This window comes from Ptiloglossa arizonensis, chromosome 8, assembly GCF_051014685.1.
Source record: "Ptiloglossa arizonensis isolate GNS036 chromosome 8, iyPtiAriz1_principal, whole genome shotgun sequence".
Lineage (NCBI taxonomy): Eukaryota > Metazoa > Arthropoda > Insecta > Hymenoptera > Colletidae > Ptiloglossa > Ptiloglossa arizonensis.
Window position 1 is genome coordinate 8,302,783 of NC_135055.1, and position 22,178 is coordinate 8,324,960.

At 33.1% G+C, this 22,178-nt stretch overlaps 1 protein-coding gene across 1 annotated transcript in view; it reads left to right on the plus strand.

The window, feature by feature from the left end:
- LOC143150343 (dipeptidase 1) overlaps positions 1-10,277 on the plus strand; it is a 214,770-nt gene extending 204,493 nt beyond the window's left edge. Inside the window, exons 10-13 of the mRNA XM_076318535.1 lie at positions 5,474-5,558; positions 6,364-6,439; positions 6,722-6,860; positions 9,886-10,277. Of these exons, the coding sequence (XP_076174650.1) occupies positions 5,474-5,558; positions 6,364-6,439; positions 6,722-6,860; positions 9,886-9,975 (390 nt within the window). The 3' untranslated portion in view covers positions 9,976-10,277. The remainder of the gene's footprint in view (positions 1-5,473; positions 5,559-6,363; positions 6,440-6,721; positions 6,861-9,885) is intronic.
- The last annotated feature ends 11,901 nt before the right edge of the window (positions 10,278-22,178 follow it).

The window sequence follows — 22,178 nt, forward strand, 5'->3', positions numbered from 1 at the left end:
TTTAAACTACGGTTTTATGACGGTTCATAATAATTATGATAAATAAACATCAAGATATTGCGAAATTTGCGATGGCAAACGGTTCCGGTGAATGTTTGTTCATTTCCACGATTGTTACTAACATTTATGCATATTCCAGCTATTAATCGAAGAATGTGCATCCTATTTATGCATTACAAATGATTAAATAACTTATAGAAATTGATTTTGATCGAGATTCGAACTAATAACGTGTTTCGTCAAGTTTTAAACATGGAAAGTAATGATTTTTTATTTGATACATTAATTTAACATTTGTTTAATTCTCATAATTTACACAATACGCGTAGAAGTTGCATTTTTTACTTAAAAACGCCGTAATTCAACTAACCGCTTTTCTAGATTGAAAAATCATCGTGATGAATACTTATAAATCGATAATCGATACGTGTAGCCTTGACAATGTCAGTTGGTTCTCAACGAAAAATTCATTCGCGAACAAAGAATATTTTAACGAAATGATATTTTAAACCATTATTTATACTAGGACATTATCAATAATTGTTTAAAGTATGGTCTTATGGTAATTGTTATTTATCATGATAGATAAACATCAAATTATTCCGAAATCTGTAGAGGCGAATGGTTTCAGTGATTGTTTGCTCCGCTGCGCGATTGTTATTAACATTTACGCATGTTCCGAACATTTATGTTACAATATGCATCTTATTTATGCATTAAAAATTATTGATACGCCTATAGCAATTAATTTTGATCCAGCTTTCAAGTAAAGAGGTGTTTCTTAAAATTTTAAAACATGGAAAATAATAATTGTTCATTAGATATATCAATTTAACGTTTGATTAATACTCGAAGAATCGAAATGAATACCTCCTCGGCGACAATGTTCTCCGGATACCAAAGTCTCAAATTCGGACATAAATTTTAGAAAATGTTCGATTTTGGGATTTCTGGTATCAGGAGCACATGATACTCGAGGAGGTATTCTTATTTCGTGGATTCTTAGGAATGACGTCAAATTTCAAGAATATCCGCGAATTGAGATTTCGCGGGATTTTCGAATGAATTTCTGAATTTTTGCTGAAAGTTTTCGACGATTTCGAGAGTTTGGTACCAGGAACACATGATATGCGAGAAAGTGGCACGATTTCGCGGATTCTTAGGAATGACGTCAAATTCCAAGAATTTCCGCGAATTGAGAGTTTGCGGGATATTCGAATGAATTTCTAAACTTTTGCTAAAATTTTTCAACGACTTCGAGACTTTGGTATCAGGAGCACATGATACTCGAGGAGGTATTCTTATTTCGTGGATTCTTAGGAATGACGTCAAATTCCAAGAATTTCCACGAATTGAGATTTCGCCGGATTTTCGAATGAATTTCTGAATTTTTGCTGAAAGTTTTCGACGATTTCGAGGGTTTGGTACCAGGAACACATGATATGCGAGGAAGTGGCAGGATTTCGCGGATTCTTAGAAATGACGTCAAACTCCAAGAATTTCCGCGAATTGAGAGTTTGTGGGATTTCTTAATGAATTTCTGAGCTTCCGCTAGATTTTTCACTGATTTTGGACTTTTGTATCAGGAGAACATGATTGTCGAGAACGTAATAGTTTTAAGCAGTTTTAGTAGTGTGATAGGATAGGGTTAAAGAAAATGGAAACAAATAATGAGCAAGAATAAAGTTTCTGTTGTTAGTCAAATTGAATTTATTGAAATACATCAATACATCGGAGACACAATAGCATTCTTTCGTTTCATTAACATTTTCGTTACTGTCATCAACAATAAAACTCAAAAACTACGATTCATTCTTCGCAAACCGGATTCCGCAACATTCAAGTGGTGGAGTAACTATCCTAATAAAAAATACTCTACATAGCGAACTAATATTAATCGCATCCAATATAGAAATAGTAGCCACAAAGCTAATCTTAAACACAAATTTTCACATTTACAATATGTACATACAAAACAGCTATCGATTAAATGAAACTAAAATTAAAAAAACTTTTCTGAGAAGTTATAAAAGCTGTTTGTAATAACAGGCGATTTCAATAGTCATAATACTCTGGGGGTACCAGAAAAAGTTGATACTAGAGAAAAAACCCTAGAGAAAATCATACTAACTAAGTCGTGAAATATTTTTACTCAATGAACTTCAACCAACTCATTTTAGCATAACCTAGCATACAAGTACAAATGCATCACATTGCAGAAACTTAACCATAGTAACGATTTTCGTAACTGAACTTGCTAAATCGACTAACAGAGACATTTCCTGAAAATTCGAACGACTCCAATTACGAGAAGACCTATTCATAACCAAAACTAATCCAACCAATACCTTTTTTAAACAATTCACCTCAAAAACCTGTCGTCAACTAGTATCAGATATTATCGAAAACCATAAGAACATTATACATGTTTACACTGATGACTCAAAATTCCTGTTAAGTTATGTATCGCTCTGATGATAGTACTTCGACTTAAAGAAGTGTAATTAAGTTGAGCAAGTGGTTGGATCACGACCAAGTGTTTAACGTAAACTTCGATTTATTTACACGGTAAAAGAAGGAGAATTTTTTACGGTTCGGTGGTTTTGTTGCGATTAACTCGTCTCGTGTCGATCTCGTTATTGAAAATTCGGTTGTCTTCCGTGGTTCTTGTCCGTGATTAGTCGATTCTGTCGGTGTCGAGGTATCAAGAGCAGATATGTTTAATACAACTTGCTAATTGGAAATTATGCGAGTTTTCGGCAGTGGTGGTATGCAATGTTTAAGCAATAAACGCGTAAACATCGTTTATGACGCGGGTTGCTTCGATCGGCAGGCTGCTGTTCGCTAAATTATTGAAATCGAAGGTTTTCCCTTCATGAGGGGCAATGGTAATTTGTCCCTCGATATTTGTGACGCGACAATCTCCATCAGTCACCAGGTACTCGGTTATCCCATCGTATTTCACTATCAAAACTAACCTCTCAGACAAAATACAATAATAGTCTCGAGTGAATTAATCACCATTAACCAATCTCTCCAAACAGCACGTACAGAATTTTAGAAATAATTATTTGTAAAAACAATAATAGTCTCAGCTAATTTAATGGCCATTAACCAATATTTCCAAACAGCACGTACAGAATTTCACAAATAATTATTTGTAAAAACAATAATAGCCTCAGCTAAATTAATGGCCATTAACCAATCTCTCCAAACAGCACGTACAGAATTTTACAAATAATTATTTGTGAAAACAATAATAGTCTCAGCTGTATTAATGGCCATTAACCAATATTTCCAAACAGCACGTACAGAATTTTACAAATAATTATTTGTAAAAACAATAATAATCTCAGCTGAATTAATGGCCATTAACCAATCTCTCCAAACAGCACGTACAGAATTTCATAAATAATTATTTGTAGAAACAATAATAGTCTCAGCTAAATTAATGGCCATTAACCAATATTTCCAAACAGCACGTACAGAATTTCACAAATAATTATTTGTAAAAACAATAATAGTCTCAGCTAAATTAATGGCCATTAACCAATCTTTCCAAACCACAGATACAGAATTTTACAAACAGTTATTTATATGCACGGATTAAAATAGTGTTACAACAGGCAACCACAAATACGTCTGATTACGTTGCACGAGCAATTCAGTTTCCAATTTTAATAAGTTTAATAAGTTTAATAATAATTTTGTTTAATAAGTTTCGTCGTTCGATAAAATTCTATTAAAGATTTCTATTAAAAGATTTATTTATATTGCGGTTCTCGTCGTTAAGAACGCTCATTGAAATTACTGTTTCAAATAAATCTCTTAACGGATGTGTCATCGTATATTGTGGAAAGTATGTGGTTTCAGTGTGGTGTGTGTTCAAAATATCATTCTAGAATCGCAAGGGCACAATTTGATATTCAATTCCTTGAACATTGGATTAAACGAAGAGAAACAGTGGTTTTCTCACTTCACTGAATTTTTTCTTAACAAGCCTACAACATTTGAGGATATGAGGCAAACAATCATTCTAGTATGTGCTTCAATTACATCACAAGAGTTGTGAAATATACAGAAATCATTTACAACGAGACTTAATTATTAATTAACGCAAATGGTCATCATTTTGAGCACAACACGTAACTCAGAATTATACAAATAACATAAAAATTCCTCAAGTGTGAACGATCAGAAAAGTATGGTTTGTAAGGTTGTTGGATTTATTATTTTATGATCTAGAAGAGTATTGAAAAAAATATAGAACGTCTTTTAAAAAAGTATCGTTGACCTTAAATTTTCGTGAAAGAATTGACAAAAAATAACCTTAGAAAAGAAATAATACCACCGTTGCACGTATCTCTTGAAACAGTCCAACTTTATCTTGAAGAGTTCTTTAATAGAAAATCTTGTTCTTTAATAAATAATGGAGGTACATATTTAAATGGTCCACCGTTTATATGTACATATAAATATAGGTCGTTGAGTTTATTTCATATGATGAAAATTTATTTCATATATATATATATATATATATATATATACATATTGTATGTGTCTATTATTTAAACGTACATATTAAATAAAGTTTTCTTCTATACGGTTTTTGTTGTCACAAAGGAATAGTGTCTGTGTGTCTGTGTATCTTTTTTGTCATATATAATACAAGTTCAGTATAAATCTGTTACAGTATAAGGGAAAAGAATGATCAATTCTGGAAAGAATTGTAAACTACGTACATAGATATCGGGGTGGACTTCGTAAGATCTACGACTAAGAAACGATTAATTGACACTGTCCACATTCCTTTTACTCGTGGCACTACATTCTTCTCAATCCGGGACTGATCTTTCTTTCTCTCTGCAACTCATTCATACAAACCGGTTGCGATGCGGTATTCGACTTACACGGAAAACTTTAAAACGAAGTAACCGCGTAAACGGAGTACTCACTGTACTTGAAATGTTATTATTGGTTAGAATCAAGGATATTTTCTTTCTGTCGCCGTATGTTTAATAAAATCTTGTTCGTTTTAGCGAACCCCACTAGCTGATTAAGAACAATTCATTTTCCATTTCAATATGTTCATAGATTCACAGAAAGTCAATATTAAGATTGGTAGTAGTCTTATCGAGCAAACTTTTATTTGAGCTTGTCAATTACATAATTTGAGCCGTCTTCGGAAATGTGATATATTTGTATAGAGGCTGTGTAATATTGTATATTATATAATTCCGAAGACGACACAAATTAATTTGCCGAAAAGCGTTAAATAAGGACTCATTTGTCAAAATTAATAATCGTAATATTGATTTCGTCGCGACAAGCAACAAACCCGATGATACTCCAACAAAATAAATCATACGCTTCATTCTATTGGACAGAATTGTACGATAGCTTTTTTCTTAGATGAATATTATTCAAAAATTCACAATTATGGCATACCTGAGATGCATAAATCTGTTCACAGGCTAAAAACGGCGGAGTGGCGATGATTCCGTTTTATACGTACTTCATAACGTGCAACGACACCGCCACCATAAAAGACGTTATTGGTACGTAAAACTCTACCATTCATATATTATCTCTGCTTGCTACAGGTAGATATACATATACAAAGCAGTGTTTCGCTATATCAAAGACCCTTAATTTTAATTCCTAGTACTTCAAAGTGACAAGTATCAAAATTATACTAGGTAAACTTTATTTCGTTATATACAACCCCTTTCGAAATCATTAACCTGTGCCCCTTGAATTCTTTTATGAAAAAAATAATGTTCCAAAATACTAGTTAGGTCGATTATTCGGATGTTTACAAAGTTTACGATTCCTCGATAGAATGTGCATGAACAGTAACAATTGAAACTTGAATCGAACGTGTAAATTTATTCATAAAATTGCATCGATGACTGCGTTTCTACAAATCTCTGTAAATAAAATTTGATGAAAATTATTGGAAACAAACAGTCGTTACTTTTCAATTGGAACGATGTTTTCCAAATCTGTTTGCTAGAAAAAAATTGGTCTCTTGTCGTTGGTCAAATGTATCTTCTTCGCTTTTGCTTGACGTATCTTTCTCCGCTGCAATAATTGCACAAGTACGTAAACAAAGCAATGTAAACTTTCGCGGAGTACCTATACTTGCATTGAAACGAAATCGTTCGTTTATTTGTTGTCCCTCGTTCGTGTCAATTAACGTCAAAGTGATCGAGTTAAAAAAGAAGCTAATTAACGATCAAACAGATATGCATTCCGTTAAAAGTAAGGGAACGTTTATGACGATGCAGCTTGAAAGTAATAAAATCAACGTTTAAAACATTTCGATCCGAACGAGTTCATTAAGAGACCATGGTGTTTCAGCACACATCAATCACATCCGAAAGGTGGCGGGGATCGATCACGTTGGAATAGGAGCTGGTTTCGACGGGATAAATTTGTAATTATCTTTTGAGTATCTTCGATACATTGTCCATTCAGAGAATCGTTATTATCGATACCGAACACAATAATGCGTTGATAATTGCATCTATGGCGTAATTTACAACAATCTGCAACGCGCACAATGGACAATTGAAACGAACACGTAAATCAGAAAATGATTCCCATTGACGCGAAACACTGGAACAAATTCCATTTGATCGTCGATCTTTTATTCTCTGAATGACCAAATGAATCCCAATCAACCTGTACCGTGTACAAACATTAATGTCGTTTCCAGTACTCCTACTGGTTTGGAAGATGTTTCGAGGTATCCTCAACTGTTGGCTACCCTGCTGGAAGATCCAACATGGACAGAAGAAGACATTAAAAAATTAGCTGGCCTCAATTTACTAAGGGTATTTGCTAAAGTGGAGCAGGTGGGTCATACGTTTTCAATTAATTAAAGGCAGACCTTCTTTATAATCCGATTTAATGCGATTGCAAACGGAATGGGCTTTATTTACCTTTCCCGACAAGTCTTAAAAGGACGTAGCAATATTTTACCGAGTCTTATACAATACATTCGTGTAATAAATATCGCGTGTTACGATTCCATTTTAAATTATATACCGTAGGAACGGTTCAATCGGTGCATTTATTAGCGCGCACACTCTGATCTTTGTGATTGTTATTTCGAAACAAGTTCACTTACATTTTGTACAATTATTCTTCGTTTGAAAATAACATCCACTCTCCACAGCCTCCTCGGAACAACTACTTACATTACCTGTATTAAGTCATACTCAACTGTTGGTTTATCACCGCTACATTTCATATCCTATAGAACAAGGCTTTCAGGTTGGTATCAGTTACGAATACGTATACCACTCTCCGTGAAGCATTTGACTCACAAGGGAATATCGCGAACTCTCAGACGCAGATTTTGATGAAACATTGCACAAACGGTCATTGGTCCTACCTAAGACCCATGCCGCACTTCGTTACCGTTACTTTTCAACTTTAAAGAAGAATCCACCCCTTGTGCCGTAGCCACCTACTTTATTTCTCTCTATGTAACTCTTCAATTACAAAAAGTATTAAAAAGTGTCTCGAATGGAAGTTGTACTGTTTCCGTAGGCTGGTAAATCAGTTAGAAAAAGAATGTTTTCTTCTTTGAAAGATTCGGTACAATCTATTCTGGAAAATTCATTACATTCTGAAACTTAATACATATGTAATTGATAGGTTTGCATACTACAGTCGCATGTTTCGATAAGTCTCAAATCATTTCTATACATTTCGCGGAATATTTTTATATAAGAGTATCGATTTAACGTGCAGATGTATCGACAATATCGAAACAAGTTTCTATCTAAGGTGCATGCCCGAAGCAAATACTGGTCCATTAATTTATGCTATTTGAGGGTAATACGACGCGTTAAGCGTGACTTCTATTTGTTGTTCAGTGGGTACGACTATAACGTTAGATGGTATTATTTAAACTTTGTAATAGGTTCTCGATCCAACGAGTGGGTTATTATTCATCAAATACGTATCGTTAAATATTTCTATAGATACATATTGTTTAAAATATGCAAAGTATCGGATACGTGTATCGTCGTGTTTTATTGTTAAATTGCTATTTAATCGTCTTGATGACGATACGTATTTCATAAAAGTGTGTTCGTTGGATTAACAAATTATTGTAAAGTTAAAATATTATTCCCTAATTCGTATCGAGATTCGCTCTTCAAACACAATGATACCACGTCAAATAATGTTTCGGTCGCGCGCTAAGTCTACGATACATACGTAGAATTTCACCTGCGATATCCTGTTGAAATGGTAAAAATTAATGGAGTCTTGCGTTCGTGTTAAATCTAAAATCGACGCAAAATGAACTGACCGCTCGAGATGAATGCGAAACGGTTACCTCCAGCATACTACACCGAAACAGTTTAGGTTGGATTAAAGACTCGTTACCATTGCAAAGTAACCTCAATAGCCTCGAAACTCGGTACGCGAGTGATAGATTGCATTTAAGTAGTTACAAATATCGTGTTATTTAGTTGCTTTGATCCTTATCGATCACCCTTACATCCCGAACGATACATTGCTATTATTTTCGTTGAGACTACTTTCGTTTGCGCACTGTCCTTAAACGAACATTACCAGGAAATTTCAAATCTCGTCGATCGTAGAGATTAATATATTTCCCAAACAGTTTCACAAATCGAAAATTGATAATTCTTTGACACGAGCACGATTAGAGTATGAATCACCTATTTGGTCTTCTCTCACTAAAAGCTTTTTACATTCATCACATCTTAGGTATTGACCATTGGGCAGCAAACTTTAGCAGACCTGCTCTTTGAAGTACGATGACTCGTATTTGCCTCGTTATACGGGAACACGTTTAATTGTTTACGCATCTGTCAGAAATTTCCAACTCTACACTCTATCCTTCGTCAAACCTCGCTGCACATCTTACGACAAACGCTATTGCTTGCATTGGATTTATAAGATTACCATTAATGAAACTAACCTTCTCCGCAGTCTTCCACCTGTATTTAAACGCACTGAATTATCGACTATCGAATACATCATTTATCTGAAACACCTTTTCTTAATATCTCCGTTGATTGAAAGAGTAAATATGTACAAGGAAAAACTTGCTCACTTCGGAAGAAGAAATACGTACTTGCATTTATCTTTCTCGAGTTTTTAAGGATTATTTTTCAATGCTTCGAGGTTGCCAATAATTGTTGTTGTTGAAAAGTATTTCGTGACATGTGAAATTATCCACTTCAACGGTGTACGGACGATAAAAATACAACGAAGAAAGTTTAGAGAAACGCGAATCTCATTTGACGTTATTTCCGGGTCATAATCACTTATGCTCGCAACGCGCACTTTGTAATGCTTACCTTTATTAAAAGTGCTATTCACAAGACGCGGAATGGTCGGACAATTTTTATAAACGTAGACTCTGACCTGAATGTAAACTCGAATAAAATTGATTGAACATGTGCTATTCCTTAATTAAGAAACAAATTACAATTCAGTGTAAACGTGTAACCGTGAATAATTGGTCCGATAATTTAATCGGACCTGCTTTTCTTGATGAGGAAGGATTCTTGATGGCTTCTTCATTTCTTTACTATAACTAACAACTAATACATAACTAAAACAAATTGACATTGGGCGCAGATTTACATGAATTTTCGGCCGAAAATACAATTAGGTGGTCTATCGGCGTACTTGATACTTACCGAAAAATGACTAAATTTCACTTGAAATTATCAACGATGATCGATATGATTGTGATCATATTCCATTGGATCCAAGCTAATTGAAATCTGTACAAAAATTGATGAAAATTGTATTAGAATCTGTTAACGCGATGCGTACGTTTTCCATTTGAAGAAAGATTATAAAAAATATGAATTGTTTGAATTTTAGGTGCGCGACGAATGGCACAGAGCGGCTGTTTTGCCAGTGGAGAAAATCAGTCCACCCGACAATTCTGCCTGCGTCTACGGGGTGTCTTGATCTTCTTTGAGGACATTCGCATCAGGATTCCTCGATTTTGCACGATCGCCGAAGATTCGACACGCCTCACAGAACTATAGGACCCTGTAAACGTGCGGACTGGATCAACTGAAAGATCACATCTCTCTGATAAAATCTTTACGACTTTACCGGGAAGTTCAATCGCGCCTTATGAAAGATGAAAAATTGAACGAGATTGTAATATCCAGCTGTGAAACCGATAAAGGCGTGACTGTAAAACGAGCGATCGTTTTCAGGGCAAGTTCAATTTTCTTCGTCGACTTTTTTTACGAATCCTTATAGATTTTCCGATCGTACTCTTAGTTGTAGATATAAATGAATTTCTTATTCTCTATACCATCGTTGCAGTTTACTACCAATATATTATATGTTATAGGTATTTATAAATATGCAAAGAAAAAAGAAAACAAAAAAATTACGAATATTGCGTCGAAGGATCATTTTGATCGTCTTAGAAAGTAGATTCGTTTAGGTAAAATCGAACCAAAACTAACACTGTCGCGTAGCGTCATAAGTTTGGAAACCTTTACGATACTTGGACAATAGGTAATAATTAATTCAACTGCTATTCGAATAGCAATTATCGGTTAAAATTTTTCATTTCAAACGCTAGGAACTAGCATTCGTAATAAGAATTACTTTAAAAAGGGGAAAAAGAAAAAAAGTTGAATAAAACGATTAAAATTTGTGTACTGAAACACATTTTACTTTACGTTCGCGTTAAAATTGTTTTTGTACCGAGACTAGATTTATCATTTTGAATTAATGGGAGTATAAAGGTGCGTAATTAAAATGAAATAATGTCTCTAACTTAAATGAAAGTTTCATACAGAAATCTGAACTGGTCCTGAAGTCGTAATAATAAATAATTATTCTTATGTAAAACGTAAGAAAAGCGTTCCTAAATGAATAACTCGTATCGATGCGGACAATCGAGGCGGCCAAAATGCCTGCACGAAAGAATTCATTTCATGTGAGAATATTCGCGAAAAATATTCTCTCAATAATCTTGACAGAAACGAATAAGTGTTTTTCAATACCTCTATCTTGGAATAATTCTGTAATATCTGAAGCAATGGATACTAATCGTAAGCGGCACACATTCAAATGCAAGTCAAAGAGAATTACATTAATCAGATTTTAATCTATGCAAGACTTTCGAATTTCTTTATTTTCAGAATTTACTGCATGAGTTCTTACTGAGATTAATATAAAATTAACGTAACAAGGAATTAAGGATAATTAAAACTAATTACGCTAAAATAGACGAATTTTGCTAAATATTGTACTATTGTTAGGTTCTTCTCAGGAAGGAAATATCTTTTTTATTTTTAATAGTTACCTAATAATCGATAAAATACAAAAAAGTATTAAAACTGTATTGTTAAAAACGCGATCGATCATCATTTGAATGCTTGCGCCAAAATATAGTGTCAAATTAATAAGTGCGCTTAAGACCAGAAACTAAACGAAAGAAGAAAAAATAGAAAAACAGTGGGAAAAGAAAATTTGTAACGTTTAATTAGAAATTTAAAGACAGTTCACACAGGTCAGTATTTGCGTACATTGAATTATTTCAAGCTTTTAGAGTCTCTATATTTGCAACCACCGGATCTTATAATATATAGATCTCGTCGTGAAGAACCATTTAAGAAAAAAAGACTTGTTCATCGCTTTATACTACGCACGGATTAGTAAATCTTTCCCACTTTCCGACTGAATCCTAGAAATTATTCTTAAAGCGTTTATTATAACGAGGCTTCTATTACGCATGCATGACATATTAAATTCACAACACTGCTTGTTAATTCATGCGCGAAATACCTTGTTAGGACTGTGACAATCCGGATATATTCCATATTCGAATATCCAAATACCGATCGATTGTCCCCTGCGTATTTACGAATTAGGTCGCTTTAAATGACGAATTATAAAATTTATAAAACGAACGTCGTTCCATATCTGAACGAATCTTCATACCTGTATCATTCAAACGTTCAGATGCATATAATTTGTCTCTATTTCTCGATAACTATTTATAATTACGTAAGTAATATTAATAACTACACGAGAGACTTGTTTTAAAGCTAATATGTATACTACGTATATCTATATTTTCTTTACTTAATATTGTACATACGTGTAATAGATACCTCCGGTATGTTTTTGAGATGTAACAAGTTACTCGAAATGAACAGAAACACGAGATCTAGCGCGAGGTATAACAAATTTCTCTTGAAAAATTCTTTATAAATTCTTCGTAAATTTACGTTAATCTTACATATCTTACGTTGTACGAACATTAACTCGGATATTCTTCTTCTTAAGTATGGATATTCGAATATCGCTCGGATCAAGTATTAAATATCCGGATAAAGCGGCGAACTTGTTTTATTATAGTCACCGATGTCAAACACTGCCAAGCCACTTTGCACTGAACTATTCCGACACGAGAAATTGTAACCGCTAATCCCTTTTCGATATAATAGTAGTCAGGACGTAGCAATAAAGTTTAGCCGGTAAATCGTCGATGATCCCATAGATTCCAGAAATGAAACCATACGTAAGACTAAATACTTCTACATACGTAGAAAAGGGAATTCTGCGTGACGCCAACTTCATTAGACAATCGACGAGTACTGAAATTCCATCTGGTTTGCCAATCGTTCTTGGAAATTGTCTCGAATTGTGAACAAAAAAATTTCAATCAAAAGGAAAATATAGGGAAAAAATAGAGGCATACGTCGTGCTACAAAAATGAAAGAATAATGTTAAATCAGTTACTACTGCGAAAGTTGTATACATACAGGGTGTTCAAAAATCATGCCACACGTCGTAACACGTAAATTTCTCGAGCCAAAGGGAATCAAAGAGGCTATTTATCATTTTGTCATCGGAGGCTTCCTTTAAAAATTCAAAGGAATTGCGAGTCGTGTCTAAGCAGACGTTTTGGTCAACCTTCGTGAGGCCTGTGACTATTTACTTGTAAGCAAAAATTAACCAATACGGTTCCCTGATTCTCCTTATTCGTATTATAGATTCCCCTTACGTCGAGTCTGGTTTATCTTCCTCCCTATAATACACTTACGCACACGAAGTAGGTACAAACGCACGTATATTGTACTATTAATGACATTTCACGCATCAAAAGCGCAAACCTCCTCAAAAGTTTAATCACTTCGAACACACGTGTTAAGCAATCATACCACGTACACAAGATAAGTCGCGCAACTGTATCACCTGAATTTTTTTATAAATTATTTGTTGTACGTAGAAATGTTTCAACGTATGAAAGTCACCTTGAATGTTTTAACCGTACTGTGCAATATTTGATCATGCCATTCGACAATCCATTGAACACAAAATAAATTGATAGTTACCGAGATGTTCTTAAGTAGATTGTGACGAAACTTTTATCAACGAGAAATTCGTACGCTTATTTTTGATCCGTGTATCAATTCTGAGTCAGGTAATCGATCGATACTCCGAAAAAATAAATATATGCATTTGACAGTTATCTATGCATTTGCATTCATTGCAATGGACAACACTTTGGACATTTCTTGCATTAAAAATCAATCGAGGAGTATCTCGGTAATTATTCATTTTTACCCCGTATGCTTTAGTAATGTTTTATTTTGTATTTAACAGACTGTCGAATGGCACGATTAATTGTTGCAAAAAACTCAAAGTGACTTTCATATCCCGACAAAAAGAATGATTAAATAAAAAAGAAATAATCATTTCTTTTTATATTCACCCTGGTATCGAATAATTTTTTGTTCAATACATTATTTCATGGAACAAATAATCTACATGAAAATTCAGGTAATGCAATTTCGTAACTTTTCCACTAATTTTAATAAGTTATTTTACTATTACATATACTCGTATAATTTTGCGTTGAACATAATTTTATTTTTATTCTTAATCATTTTATTGCGTGTCCTTTTTCATTCGTTGCAATTAACACGTCCGCTAATGGGAAGATTTATCCGAGTAAATTTAATAAATAATTTGGTTGATTCCCGAATTTTCATTCACGTATCGAAGAACTTACTAAAATCTAATTTTTAATGTAATACCAATAATTATGATTAAATAAGCAATTATGCAATTGTTTTTATTCATTAACAAATGAATACAAACAAAAAAATTGCAAACGTTTCGATTTTAAATAGTTAATTTCAGTCAATTTTTACGAGAATTAAACTAAAACATATACATATGTACATAGAATAGAATTTTATTTTATTTTTTTCTTATTTTCTTCTTTACAAAAATGTATAAAATAAAATGTTATTTTCTATTCTTCGTCCTTTTTTGTGTTCACAATATGATTTTTCCATGCATTTATATTAACTTAATTATTTAAAAATTTATTCGAAGACGACCGTTTGATGTCGAAACGTTTATAAACAACTTTTCGTTTCACTAATAGATAGAAATATATAATTGCTTATTTGACAATAATAATTGGTGTTACTTTAAATATTTTCTAGGCCCTATTGATTAAAATCAAATTTTACTTCACCGATTGAAAGAGTTTTCCTTGGATTTTAACTTTATCTTCGATATATCACTTAAAAAACAGCAAACACTATTTTTAAGTAAAAATGTTGTCGCTGTTGAAACATAGTATTACCCCTTCAAAAAAAATTTGCTATTGGAAAATAGCAATCTTATGTCGGTAACTAAACAGGAGTGGATCCGACTCGCAATCTCTTAACGTCTGTTTCAAATTACAATTGATATTAACAGGACATTAGTGACTATTTTACAATACAAAATATGCATCGTTAAAGTAAATATTCGTACATCAGGTGTATTGCAATCAATGAAATTAGGATACCTAAATAAATATTTTTATTTCATTTTTATGGTTTAATTGCGTCAAGATTCGACATACATAAATACATAAAAATGAAATTTAAATTTCGTAATATACAATATTATTTAATTTTGATAAACATTTGTATTAGAATAATATTTCTCTTGGACAAAACAAAAAATGAATACATTATGAAACAACTCGTATATAATTTTTGATAGAAGCTTTGAACGCTATTCGACGAACAATTACTGTCACTGTAATTAACATGACATTGATTCTGCTAAATTTTCCATCCTCTCTTTAAAATCCATTGAAGATATTCTTCTGAGATAGCCATGTGTTTTTTTTACAAGTGTCAATAGAGTTTGAGATACGTTACAGAACATCCGTTCACACCTCATTTTATAATGTTTCGAATTTCAATTGTTAAAAATAATACATATTTTCTACATTCAATCTGTCTGCACCATTTTGAAAAAATATTTTTCAAATTTCAATGCACACATACGCGATTCTAATTTTAATGAATTATTACTGTTTCTCCAATGCCAGATGCTACAGTACAGGATGTTCCAAAATAAGTGTCATTTGAAACAGCACCAATACTACTGATTTTATGAAATACCAATAGGGAGTAAATTCTCTATTTTTTTACGCAAAATCTGGTGAAATAAGAACACGTTTCTATCCTTGATTCTTTGAAGATTATTTCAAGTCAATTTGATTGTTTTTTAAATCATACCGATGTTATATTTTCATGTTGATATTTTATTAAAGAAATATGAATTCAATTGAGGTACGACAGAATAATATTTCTGTAAATCGTGAAAAATCAAACGAGAAATGGGTATGAATATTTTCTTTATATTGAAAATAAGCTTCCACAGAATTATTTTCATTTTTCTTTACTTTTAAAATTTAAACTAACCTCGAAATTACCTTCAAGAACAAAATTAAAAATGTCTTTTTTCAGATTCTACTAAATATAATTTCCCTGAATCAAAAATATATCATGTGTTCTCTTCATCGGTATCTCATAAAATCACTAATAATATTAATACTTTATTTCAAAAACTTAACAGTAAATTGTGTTTTTTGATTTCAAATCGCTATTTGGATATTCTTGTTCGAATTCTGATTTTCTTCTAATAACTAAAATTCTTTCGACCTTCTTACTGTACAAATACTTTCGTTCTTCGACAGTAGAAAATATAGGATGTATGGTTTGGGAAAGGTTCGAGAATCAATCGGTAGAATAAATATCCATATCCATATAGCTTGGATAAAACGAAAGTTTTACGAGGAATATTTTATACGATTGCATAATACATGTATCCGGTATCATAAAAATAAAAGGAGCCTGTAATTTTAATGCACGATACAGTATTAAACCAACGTAAACATGAAAGAACTATAAGTACAAAGCTCACCGAATTAATAGAACTCGTAAAAAGTTAAACAAACATAAACATACTTTGTACAATTCCATACAGAGAATAATCAATACCTTGAGTTTCGCCTATTTGTAACTGATAGTATCTAAATTTTTTAACTGTTCTTCCTCGGGCCATACATTTATTTAAAATGGCTCCCTCTGCATTGATATTCAAATGCAAAATCGATGAATGAGATATCAATTGTTCGACAGTAAGAATACAAAAAATTATTAACTTACAAACTAAAACATCTGATTATCTAAATTACTATTAATTTGCAGAACCTGTGTTCGTTAAAACTATTGTACTTCTGGTTGCGAGTTTCATTATCCAGTTAAGTTTGTACATATAATTCTAAAACACTTACGTCTACATAAATTTCTTGCGTGCAGTATGTACAGGGTGTCTCAGTAACTCTGTTACAAGGAGATGTCTTCGTTACCATTAATAATGCACAGAAATACTTAAACAACAATTTATTTGGTTCGAAAAGGTACAAACTGTGGTCAAAATCGTTTTTTTTTTTCAAAGTTATATTCTTTAAGATTTCAAGGTCATCAGTGTTTTTTTTTAATGGAATTAAATACGTCTATTATTATATCGTAATAGCTGAGCTTAAAAAAATCTACCTACCTGTAATACAATAACTTTTATGTGACCTTAAATACGAAAACTGAAAAAGATTTTGAGAATAACGCAAACAATGAAATAATTACCATACAAGAGATCATTAACGAAAAATTTATTGTAAGAAATATTTAAAATAATTTCCATTAACTTTTAAACATTTTTCAATACGATTTTAAAGGGAACATCTCACCTCTACGAGTATTCGAAACGTTACAGTAGCATAAGCTCGTCGAATCCTTTCTTTCATTTGATCACATACTGTAGGTCTGGTTGCAAAAACTTTCTCTTTAATAAAGTCGTATAAAAAAAAATTAAGAGGTGTAATATCAAGAGAACGTGGCAGCCAAGGTTTAAAATTTCCCCTTCCTACCCATCTGCGTGGATATAAAATATTACGAAAAAAACGAGTATAATATAATAGAGCACCGTTTTGTTGAAACCATAATTTGAAGTTACCAATAACGTTTGAAGTATATCGAGTGAAAAATATGTGTACATGTTGCCATTGAGTATCGTTTCTAATGTCTCTAAGGAAGTTATTTCATTGTTCGCGCCATTTTCAAAAATTTTTGAATTTTTTATACTCAAGGTCGTGCAAAAGTAATGATACTATAGCTACATTATATAATAATAAAAATAAATAATCTCGTCGATCTTCATTGGCACAAGGGGTTTGCACGTTTCGATTTACAACATGAGTTTGGATAACTCTCTATGCGTACACACGACAAATTTATTTAAAAAAAACACCGATGTCCTTCAAATTTCGCAAAACATGATCTCGAGGAAAAACCGATTCTTACCACAATATGTATCTGTACTAATTAAACAAATTATTTGTTAAGCATTTTTACGTATCGCTAACAGTAACGGAGACATCTACTTGTAACAAATTCACCGAGTCACTCTGTATATATAATAACTTTCCAAATGGTTACATTTGTAGTTCTCCTTTAGAGAGGGAAAATTCAAATGTGTTCCGAATAATATAGAATTAATGTCGAGAAACATTCGTTGTACGTTTAAGTTATATTTCACCTTTCGAACAAGAGTCTGGGAAAATAATTATAATTTTATTATTCGCTTGTGCCTGTTATGGAAATTCAAATTACTTGCAACACGAAAAAAGAGAGCCTCGGATTGCAAAACAACGAAGGTCTCGTTGATCGTCTTCAGCATAAGGGGTTTGCACGTTTCGATTTACAACATGAGTTTGGAAAGCCCTCTATGTGTACACGCGTCGTGTTCACGTATATAAAACGTTATCATCAATTTTTCTAACGATTACTCGATGAAAACAATTTTCCACTTCGACTTTGTAATATCACGACGAGTACACGAATACACGGCAAAGTGACACTGGATTGAGATACAAGTCAGTCGAAGGGACAAGAAATTGAACGAAACCGTACGAGAATTAGTTGGTAGAGTATTATACGAGCATTTTAATTTTTCTTACTTTTTCGACGTAAGGAACGCGTACGAGAAATTTTTAGGTACCTGTAATTAATATTGTTAACGACTATACATATATATATATAAATATATTATATACATATATTATATAAAAGAAACCAAGGCGCCTTCGACGACTCGCAACATCATTGTACGACCTTACGGTAACAGACTGCCACGTGGAAAAGGATTAACATCGATTCTCGTAAATTTATCCGTTGTAGTGAGCGCACGGTGCTTACGATTACACCGGATATTGATAACATTAGTGTGATCGTAAGTAACACGTTTCAAGAGAGTGAAGAAATTGTTAATGATTTTCCACAAAGCGAGAGATCTTGAACACGATCATTAGTGGAAGCTTTTTTCCTTGAAGTAAAAATACATACGCTTGCATTTTCCTCGGCGATAGCGAAGATACTATACAGATTGACGAGCAAAATTAGTTGTCTACCGATAAAGTAAATTTAGCAAGACCGCTGGATCCTGTTGAATGAACTCTTAGCAGCAATAACACTGATAACCGCCACGTAGTGTACGATTAACTAGCGTAAAAGACCAATAGAATGATATTTACAATTTCTAATACATAAAGAGTAAGTCTAGCATGTTAAAATATCAATTGGATGGATCGTTTGGGGAACAACTTATAAGCCTGAATCTTGATACTACTTTTCTTCGAAAATACTTTTATCCGTACAACTTTCGAAGTACATACATATATATATTTATATAGTATATTGTATATACACATATATATATATATACTATATAATATATAGTATATTGCTGTACGTCTCGCCAGATTTTTAACGAACGAATAAATTGTTTACTAGATACATTATCATCGTTATTATTCGCCTTTAATGGATACAGCGTTCGATCGATTTCGTTCACAGTAGAGACATAAGATACTTTTCAAACGATCGATTCAATAACAGTACATTGCTCAATACCATTGATCGGAACACGAAAATGGAAACAAGACTCACTCTTGCGTTTACGATAGTGTTACAACCACACGACTCACGAAATTATTCACGCGTAGAGAAATGATACCGTTCTAGTTCCGTATAACCGCAACGGTGTATTCTTTGTATAAGGAAGAAAAAGAAAGCACCTGTTTCCTTCGAGCGAAAATTGCCGCAGATAGGTCTCAAAGTCGCACGAGAGTGTCGAGAAGAAATATTTCGTATCGACTCGCGAAGAGGAAATCTGGATAATCATTTCAAGTGTGCACGAATGCGAATGCGAGCGAACGAATGTGAAAGAAATGCGAGTTGAGGTAAACGTATGAAATGCACAAAAGTTTGAAAGAATATCTTCGAGCATTTCAAGAAACTTAAATCGCAACAATTTTCCTTGGGTCCTGCGACTCCCCTTTGAGACACGACTTTCTCCCAAAGAATTTCCATTGTTTTTAGCAAACTTCATCATTCTCGAAGTTTTCATCGACGACTCGGGATCATTGCGCGTTTATCTTCTTGAAAAGCTTGAACATAGAACGAAACTAATTTAAAGTGTTCATTTTCTATAGATGTAGTCATACAATCAAACACGCATGCGTAGACGAACCATTTGTTACGAACCTATTTAGCAAGAATGCGTAGGCCGAAGAAACGACAGGCAAAGTAAAAAAAAAAAAAAAAAAACGAGAGGGAGAGGGAGAGGGAGAAGAAAAGGGAGGGGGAGAAATCTTAACATACATAACATAAACAACACACAACTGCCTAGAAACTCAGATTAATAATATAACTTACTATATTATATACAACCGACATGTCCAAATGCACAAAGGGCAAGTTTGGCAAGACGAGACACGTGTATGTAAATACAATATATCGACGTGTAAACCGCATATGTATATAATAGGGAGAGTAGAAGATGCAGTTTTGAAACTGAAACTCAAGAGAACCTGAAGCGGTTTCTGTCTGATCATGGATGCAATTTTTCACTTTATTCATGACAAACAGAGACTCTCGTAGCCAATGCATTGATGAAGGGATAAGTGGATAAAGTTGTCAATACTTTGCATTATCTCGCCTTCTGCATCTATTACGCTACCGAGTATTCGATTCGTCGTGCTAACAGTTCGAATGATTATAATGGGTCAACTTTTTCTTCCTGACGTTTTCTTTTTTTTTTCTTTTTTTTAAAGAACACTTTTACAGTTAAAGATTCGTAGACTACTTTTAAATCGTATCAAACTCGTAGAAACGTTTAAAGTAGCCGAATGACTACTGGAAACGATGCGTTGCCAATTCCGAAATTTTCAAAGCTGTTATCCTCAGACTCTTGTTAATTCATGAAATTTCTGAAACGTCATTACGACACTTTGTCCGATTAGCCCTTCGATTTATTATAATCTGAAATGCTCGAGACGAATCGTATAAAATTCAACAATGGCTTCGAACAATTTAAGATAGTTTCAAAACAATCACAAGACAAAAAGTTGCACCTTCTCTTTCTTTCTTTTCGATGTTCGTAACAACGTTTAAAATTGAATTTCTGTACAGTGAGTCCTCGAGTTACGCGATTACGTTACTATTTACATCACTTATACATACTTTCTATGTACGTATTTGTATATTGGACAAAGTTTTCTTCTCGTCAATTTTTCTTCTCACGAAAAGGTACACATGGTCTATTGAACTTCGGTTAATTATTGAAACTAGTATCATACATCGCAAGTACATCGTGTTTATACAACTCCATACACGCGGAAACAGCGGACCGAATTTATCGTGTAAATGGAGGATTTACTGTAATCAACCGACACATCGATAAGATATTTTTATTTCTTCCACCAGTTTAACCGTTCTATTTGTTCGATTTCACTTAGCTGCGATGGCAATTTCATTTATAAAGAGTTGTAATATTTGTAGACCCAATGTTCATGCGATATCGTCGTTACAATGAAAGGAGTGCCTCGAGCTGTTCGACGATTCCTGCACGTGGAAACTTTTTTAGATGAATTTAACTAAAGAAGAGAGATTTAAAATAAAAGCAGCTAACTTACAAGCAATTGTAAAGAAGAGGTGGGAGAAGGATGGAGAGGGGAAGAGAAAGGCGTGATGGAATGTATAGGCGATTATTAAAGAGACTATGAAAATTAAAATGATATAGAAAGTTTTAATAAATAAATTATTAATGCTACAAAGAGAAGATACTATTGATACCTATTATCTAAATAACAGTACGTTCACGCGCTAATTCACACATTTAAACATACACACGTTCACAGATAGGATGAGAATGTACAGAATCTCTCGCGTAAATAAATTAATCTCCATTCGACTCAACATTGATATAGCTACGAATGTAAAACAAACATATAAGACTAACCAGAAAACTTCGGTTACGCGAATATTCTTATTTTCTTCTCATTTATTTTTTAAACTTTGATGCTTTATACAAGAGAAGAGTTTCGGATAGGAGTGTATGACAAACTTCTTTTTTAGCCCAATTTTGATATTCAGGAGTATAACCACAGCTTGAAGAATAGCAAACGGTTTCCTACTTACGGTAACGACTTGAAAAATTATAAATAATAAGTACGGAACGGTTTAACGAGTTATTATGTTTTATCAAAGTGTGTGCTAATTTCATGTTTTATTAATGATTCAATTAACAAGTCACCGCGAGTACCATGTTCCGAAGCATTTTTTATTTCTTTAAATATTTCTGTTCTTAGCACTTCTATGAACAATAACATTTTTCTAACGGGTGCCGATCCTAGTAACTGTGTATAATAATTGTTCATGATGCAGACAATATTATATATATGAATAGAATGATCAAAAATTGCCAAAATTACCATACACACT